Raw genomic sequence first — 7907 nt, 5'->3', positions numbered from 1 at the left:
GTGCTTATATTTTTGATAATTCTTGAATTCTTTCTAGGATGGTGGCAATTTTTCAATGATTGTCACTGCTTAGAAAGATTTACTAAGAACTATTCCTTCCGTATGTATGTCATGGAGAATTAATTGAAGATCTTGAACCTGGCTAATAACTATCTTGGAATCCATCATTTTAAAATTCAGAAAATGACCGACAATAAATTTATTTGTACTGGTATCCTCTGTCATATATTCATGATCTAGAGATTCTCACAGTTCTTTAGCAGTGCTTTTGACACTATACACATTGTACAGTAAATTGTTCAACCCATTAAAGATATAATTCTGATACAGAAAATCACTACGTTTCCATGCATCGACTGCGGCAACCATTTACCGGTTAGTTTCTCCCTCGTTTAGTGCCAGAGTTTTTTCATGAGTGAAGTGAGCTAAATTCAATGTCGTAAGATAAAATATCATTTTTTGTTGCCATCTTTTAAAATCATTTCTATTGAATTTTTCTGACATCTCCCTATGATTTACCGGTACTACCGGAGTCATCACTAGCACAATAGGTGTAGGGGTCAGAGTAATAACAGTCTTAGTGCTGTTTATTTCAGTTGTCATATTTTTGACGAAATAATTAAAACACAAATCACAAATTTATACGGAAAAGAATTTACACACAAAATATACAAAATAATATTTTGTAACAAAATTTCAATGATAAATAATATATGACTACTATACTATCAAAGAAATTATTAAACAGTATGTTATTACTGTTTAAGAAATTAAACAGTATATGACTACTATTTAATTTTTCGAAACAAAATATTTGTCTGTCCAACACAGAAATAAATAAAAACAAAATCTACTTTAAGATTGTTATTCATACAGTGGTGTGTATGTGTAAATTAAATGTAAAATTAAAAAAAAATAACAAAATTATATAACTCAAAAAATAATTTTATAATTAAATTTTGAATTAATTGCTTATAGAAACTTTAAATGTCGAGGCTTGTGTTGGACACAAACCCCTTAAAGTAGATTTCGCCTTCGCTTCAGTGCTTCGAGTTTTAACGGCATCTACTTCCCAGGATGCAACGACTACTACTTGATTTGTAGCACTACAAAATCAAGTCTTGCGAACCAAACTATACTGTAACTCTTTCTTTTTCTTTTCCTAGAGACTAAATGTAAACAGATGCATGAGTAACAAGAGGACGAACATAAGAAGAAATAGAAGAGTTTTGGAACATTTTCGATGGAAATGAATACTGGATGGCCGACTATTTATAGGAGAAATGGTGGTTTATACCGAACATGTGCCAAACAGATGGAAATGTTCGGACAGATTCAATACTGTTTGGACAGATTCAGTTTGAATTCAACAGGTATGAACCTAGTTTGAACTCTTTGAACCTGTTCGGGTGGGTATGAATCCATTAGGGATCTATTTGGGTGAAGGAAAAAAAATTAGACCAATTTATTTTGAATTTTGAATCCAAAATTAAAAATAAATAAAAAGATTCAAATGTTTTTAGCCAAAAAAAATAAGCATTGGAATGGATAAGCCCAACCTAACCTCACACCACGCACCCAGGCCCAAGCCCAAGCCCAAGCCCAGGCCCAACCTAGACTGTTCGCTCGACCGGGCGGATGGCAGCACGCTTGTGTGGTTTTTGTTTTAGGTCCACTAGGTCTAGCCCACTTTACCCATAGCCTCACATTTCTACAAACTTAGGCACCCATTGGGGCCTATCCTAAGTATCCCAAGCTAGAGTATATAAACCCATACAAATCCATAAGCCTTTCCATTGTGGGACAAGCACATTTCACAAATGTATAAAAAACCCACCTAAAGTCATTTCCATGAACCTGAAAACACCCGTTGAATCCTCATTCATCCGAAAATGGTTTTGAGCAACCAAATACACAATTTTATTCACTACGTGACATTAAACATGAATCCAATTAATAACGTCAAAAATAATGCTTGGATCCCATCTTAATTAATGTTCAAAGTTTAGCAAAAAAGAAGGTTTTTTTTTTTGTTTTTTTTTTCTTCCAAAACATCAAAGCTATTTTCCAACAATAAATGAACTTGCCAAAGAGGTCCAATAAGGGGTGGAGCTAGTGGCAGTGGCACAAGTGGTGGTAGGGGCAATGAAACAATTACCCCTAGGGGGTATGTCACAATTGTTGATAGGGACAGAGGTTCTGTCAAATGCAATTCAGTTGGAAGGGGCAGTTTAATTGGAAAAGGCACTTCATTTGGCAGGGGCACTTCAACTGGGAGGGAAAAATCGACTGGGAGAGGCACTTCATCTGTGAGAAGACAATCAAGTAGAGGGAACACTTCAACAAGTGGGAGATGAAGTTCAACTAGAAGAGGTAGGAGCAAGGCCAATGCCAAGCATGTACATGTAAGTTTTTCTTATTTGTTTGGTCTTCCTATTACATTACTTTAGCATGCACATATATGGTTATTTATTTATTTATTTTTTTACATTGCATGAATCCAACAGTAGTTCTTTTTGTTTGTTTCATTGTTTCTTGCAGATGAATTAGCTAAGATGATGATGTTTTTGGTACAAGTGCTTATCATAACTTCAAGATATATAATACATATTGCTTTAGTACACAGTTAGTGAAGATCATGTTCCACTTTTTTGTATTTTTGTAGTGGACATGAAATAGTAAGCATAGCAACAGAGCATATGTTCCACTTTTTGTATTTTTGTAGTGGACATCAAAAAGCAAGCATAGCAACATAGCAGTATGATGATGTACTAACTTTTGTTTTTTTGTACTAGGTATGATGTATATTTACTTGGTGTTTACATTTATATTTTGGGAATGTAATGTAATAGTGTAATAGTCAAATAACTACATGATACTTATATGTTGATGATCACATAAGTTCTATTACAAAACATTCTTACGAAACATTACAAAAGTTTTAAAGTCTTAGCAATTCCTATTACATTTTCACAGCAACCATCAAGAAAATCAAACATAATACAACATTTATAATCATTACTATCTTCATAAACCCCATGTTTGCTTCAAGTACTTGCATCCTTGTTTGCATAGCCCCTATTTGGTCAATTAAATTCATAGTAGTAGTATCTTCTTCATAGGGTAGAGTGTGTCTATTAGCAGTAGTTTCAATGTCTTCCATCATCATTTGTCCTCCAACAGATGAGTTTACTGGTTTGCACCAGTCCTAAAAAGAGCATTTCCTATGTGGGCAAAAATAATACAATCTGCATATATTTTTCTCTGATTTAGTGACTTTAATTGCAGCTTTGCTCTCACAATAGCAGATCTTACTCATATACTTGATCACCCCCTCTCCATTCCTTGATGATGACATATCCATATGATCCTACATTTTATGGAATGTGAGAGTTATAATACATTTTCAGAACACACATATATATATGGGTAATGCTAGGGATACCAAATTTTCTACCAAATAAATGACCAAATGTCTCACATGGGTGTGGGGTCCGCAATTTTGTGGGCCCCACACCATGTGAGACATTTGGTCATTTATTTGGTAGAAAATTTGGGACTTCTAGCATTTTCCTATATATATATATATATATATTGCATTATTATGCTTGTCTATGCTTTATTTGTGACTTGTGTTGGACTGTGGACTTGATTTGTGACTATGCTTTATTTATTTCAAAATACATGTGTTGGACTTGATTTTTTATTTTATTTTATTTATGGGAATGGTTGGTTGTACTTAATGTCAATTTTTTTAAAATTTTTTTTTTTAAAATTTATAAATACTTAATGTGAATGTGCATGGTGGGAACATTCATGTGTTGTGCTTGGTTGTGGAGCTCTGTGTTGTGCTTCTTTACTTTTAGTTTTGTGTTGTGCTTGGTTATGAAGATGAATCAATTGCCTTGGGTATATATAGCTGAGTTCAAGAACCCTGAGGGCATTATTGGGATTATCTTTGATGATATCAGCAGGTTCTGTTACCTGTGCTAACAGAAGTTACAAAATGAGGGAATCTTGATAATGTTAGTTAAAGTAAGGAAAATTTATGTAATTATTCAAACCACAGAGGAGATTCCTGTATTTGTCAGAAATCTCAGGGGAGGTGAGTGTAATTTACCTAATATGTTTTAAAAAATTATATATTTTTATTAAATTATTTTTTAATGTAAAATTTTATACTCCTAATATTTTTAATTTCTTAATATATATTATAATGACACAAATTAACATAATTCAATTTAAATTTAATAGATTGTAAGTTACATTGAAAATAAATATAGTCTGTTAGAGTATTTTCATAAAGCTCTTCAAAATCATCTTTTAGTTAAAAACTTCAAAAAATCAACTCCATCAAACTCACTTGCAGCTCGTCAAAATTTACGATGGCTACAGTAACTCGTTACAACAAGCGAGACACTGTTCATCGTTACTTGTGTGTTATCGGACGTCCGGCCGGTCAACCGGTCAAGGGTAATTTTTTTTTTTTTTAAGAATTGTTTGGCTGGTAAATTATCAATTTAATAAAAAAAGAAAGATTAACCAACACAATAAGAAAATAATATTTTAATTAGAATAAGTTAAAATAAAGAATTTGATGCAGTAGGTGCTACCAACCACACTCTCTACTTTTCACTAAGCAAAGTACGAAAAAAGTACACTATTTATTTTACCTAATTACTTTAGTTATTGTGCTCTCCAACCACACTCTTTATTTTAGCTAATTATTCAAACTAACTTAATTAATTTTTAAAACAAAAAATACTAATTGTTGATATTTTACTAATGTAAATTTGTAGTAATAATAAATTTGCCCATACAAGCATACAAAATCTGTAGAATGAGGAGAAAAAAAATACAAAATACAAAATAAGTTATTTCGTAATTTATCAAACAGAATTGAAAGAACATATAAAATTACTACATACGCATATATAAATATAAAATGTATACAATCCCAAATCCAAGACATAAATATACAAAAATTCAAAACATATACATACATATTTGTTTGGAGAGTCTATAGGGCTTTTTAATTGTAACTAGCAAAAAGGTCGACTAGTAAAGTAGTTAGCCCAATAGTCAGCCTATTGGAGCCCAAAATTAGAGTTACATTAGTTAAAATGCTTAACAAGCCTTTTTTAACTGTTCCTTTTGAAGATGTTCTAAAAAGTGACTAGTTAAAATAATAAAATAACTTTAATTTAATTAAAAATTTGAAAATTTGAAAATTTCAGTGCGGATGCTCTTAATTTATTTTTTCACCAATTTTATAGATAATTTATCTAGGCAATGTTATTGTATTGAAATTCTTTTCGGTGTGTTTGGTTTGAGTTTTCTGGATTAAATTTTTTGAAAATTGAGTTATTTAGTTTTCGTATTCTTTTATTTTTAGTGAATATTTTTTAAATTTTAAACATTTTTTTTTACTTTTTTAGATGCACCTTAGTTAGATGTATCTAAAAAGTAAAAAATTTGTGAAAAAATATTTTAAAAAATTAATAAATACATAAAAATATAAAAAATATACTGAATTATTGTATTTTTTTAATATTTTTGGTATTTAGTGAATTTTTAAAAGATTTTTTATAATTTTTTTATTTTTTAAGTATATTTATGTTAGATGCGTCTAAAAAATAAAAAAATTACTTAAAATATTAAAAAAATTTAATAAAAAGAAAACATATAAAAAATAAGAAAGTAAAATATTTTAAAAAATATTTTTTGAAAAATAAAAACAAGCAAGATGTTTACTTTAGAAAATCCAATTCCGTATTTTTCTCCTTTTCATTTAAGTATGTATTTTGACACCTCTTTAAACCGTATAATTTTATACCTTAAAAAAAAAAAAAAAAAAAATTATGTACAGGATTCCTCGGCCCTTTATGAGAAAGGCTAGTCTCTTTGCTCGGGGGTCTTTTTCCGTGGGTGCGTCGCTTCGTTTTCGTCTTCTTGTTCTTGTTTTTTGTTGTTGATTTGGTTGATTGATCATCATGGCCATGGTTTTATCTAAGCCCTTGAACCCGAAAGCCCAATCTTGGTATCCCAATCCCCTTTACCTTGCGCGCCATGTCTATCAGAAACCACCGCCGGAGCTATTACCCCCGCCGGCACACTGGCTTCCACCACCATCGCACTACATGTATTTCAACTTCTTGCCGACCTACCATCACCCAATAAGTTGGTACAATCTACGGTCTCAGCCACAACCCTTTTCCGCGCAGCCACCACCGTCCTCTCCTCCCACCGCCACCGCCTCATGCGGTTTTGGGGAAACCGGGGGCAAATTCATGCGGGAAAAGAAGAGGCTTGACAGAGGGCGTCCTGGTTTGAGCTATAGAGGCAGGGTTTGTAGATATGGTACTAGTCGTCCTGTTTGGATGCCTAAAGAAAGCAAGTCAGGTAAGGATGTTGATGCTTGTGTCGATTCGTCTCCTCATCGTCGTCGTCCACCACCACCGCCGCCACCACCACCACCACCATCTTCAGACGATGTTTCACTCTCTGGGAGGACGACCGTCATGATTAAGAACATACCTTACCAGTACAGGTTCGCTCTCTATCTCTGGTGTGTGTGTAGAGAGAGAGAGAGAGAGAGAGAGAGGGAGAGGAGAATCTTTATCGGTTGATATTGGGAATGGTTTTTGGTACCCTTTTTACGAATTTGTAATTCGAGTAGTATTTTACAAAATATTTCACATTCATTTGAGAATTGGAAAGTGCCTCTGGACTGTTTTCGTTTGCGATATTTGTTCGATGGGAGCTATGTTGCTCCCATTTTTTTAAACTTAGGGCTTCAATTTCATTTGTTCCGACTCCACAACATTTACTCCCACTCCATTTTGTGTTGATTAGGGTTCTTTGACACGCTCTCTCTCTCTCTCTCTCTCTCACTGTTTATGTGTTAGGATGGTCCTAAAAATCCGAGTCTTATCTCTGACCATAGTTGTGGAAAAAGATTGAAAGTGGAAGTTTATGTTCTGTTCGCCCTCTCTCTCCTTTCTGTCCCTATCTCTGGTAAGCGGATATCTGTCAAAAAAGTTGAAATCTAAAGTCTTATCTCCCCCACAAACATGCTTTTACACCATCCATTCATTCATGCATGCTAGTATGTTTCATAACTACTATCTACTACTATCATTTATGAGTGACAAAGTAGTCAACATACACAGAAATACTCTTTAGGTTTTTATTTTTTTGGCATACATATTCATTGATAAAATGACATTAGTGGTATTGTTTCCTCATTTGAACCTTGTGAACATCATTTGCAGAAGGAATATGTTGCTGGCTTTCCTTGACAATCTTTGCCAGGAGCAGAACGACAAGGCCAAGTCGGAGTCTGAGTCGGTTAGCTTTGAGTATGATTTTGTGTACCTGCCAATGGATTTCTGGTATATCTTATCTTCTTTTTCACCACTAAACATACGGATTGATGTTATGTATGTTAAAATGCATGTTATTACAAGCCTGAGAAATTTAATACTAAGTTTAAAAATTGAGGTGGGTTTTGAAATATGGGCAGGAGGGGAGACAATTTGGGATATGCATTTGTGAACTTCACAACTGCCATGGCTGCAACAAAAGTTCAAGGGTTGCTCCAAAACCATAAGTGGGCTATCTTTGAAGATAGCTTCGGCGTTGTTCGACAATCTAATAAAATCTGTGAAATCAGTTGGGCCCGAATTCAAGTAATCTAACAATATTCTGCTCAACATTTTTAGTACACATATGTTTATGCACATGTATGTTTATTGTGGTTATTATTGGAAATGTAGGGAAAAGAGGATCTGGTGAAACATTTTAGAAACTCGAATTTCGTTTGCTCAAACTTGGAGTATTTGCCGGTAGTTCTATCGCCGCCTCGTGATGGTACGGCCTCCTTGACTTCGCCGACTACCATTGGG

At 33.5% G+C, this 7907-nt stretch overlaps 1 protein-coding gene across 1 annotated transcript; it reads left to right on the top strand.

Moving 5' to 3' along the window:
• Positions 1 to 6051: 6051 nt before the first annotated feature.
• LOC114286372 (uncharacterized) lies at positions 6052 to 7689 on the top strand. Its single transcript, XM_082917698.1, has 2 exons — positions 6052 to 6550; positions 7275 to 7689. Exons 1-2 carry the CDS (start codon positions 6141 to 6143, stop codon positions 7555 to 7557), a joined length of 693 nt encoding a protein of 230 aa, XP_082773824.1. The 5' UTR covers positions 6052 to 6140; the 3' UTR covers positions 7558 to 7689.
• Positions 7690 to 7907: the final 218 nt, after the last annotated feature.

Source organism: Camellia sinensis, chromosome 3 (assembly GCF_055761805.1).
Source record: "Camellia sinensis isolate YWXY chromosome 3, ASM5576180v1, whole genome shotgun sequence".
Taxonomy (NCBI): Eukaryota; Viridiplantae; Streptophyta; class Magnoliopsida; order Ericales; family Theaceae; genus Camellia; species Camellia sinensis.
This window is presented reverse-complemented; position numbering and strand designations above follow the sequence as displayed.

Excerpts from the sequence above, each read along its gene's own strand:
- LOC114286372 (XM_082917698.1), top strand. The coding sequence starts at position 6,141 with ATGTATTTCAACTTCTTGCCGACCTACCATCACCCAATAAGTTGGTAC. Across the intron at positions 6,551-7,274 it reads AACATACCTTACCAGTACAG|AAGGAATATGTTGCTGGCTT; the intron begins GTTCGCTCTCTA and ends CATCATTTGCAG.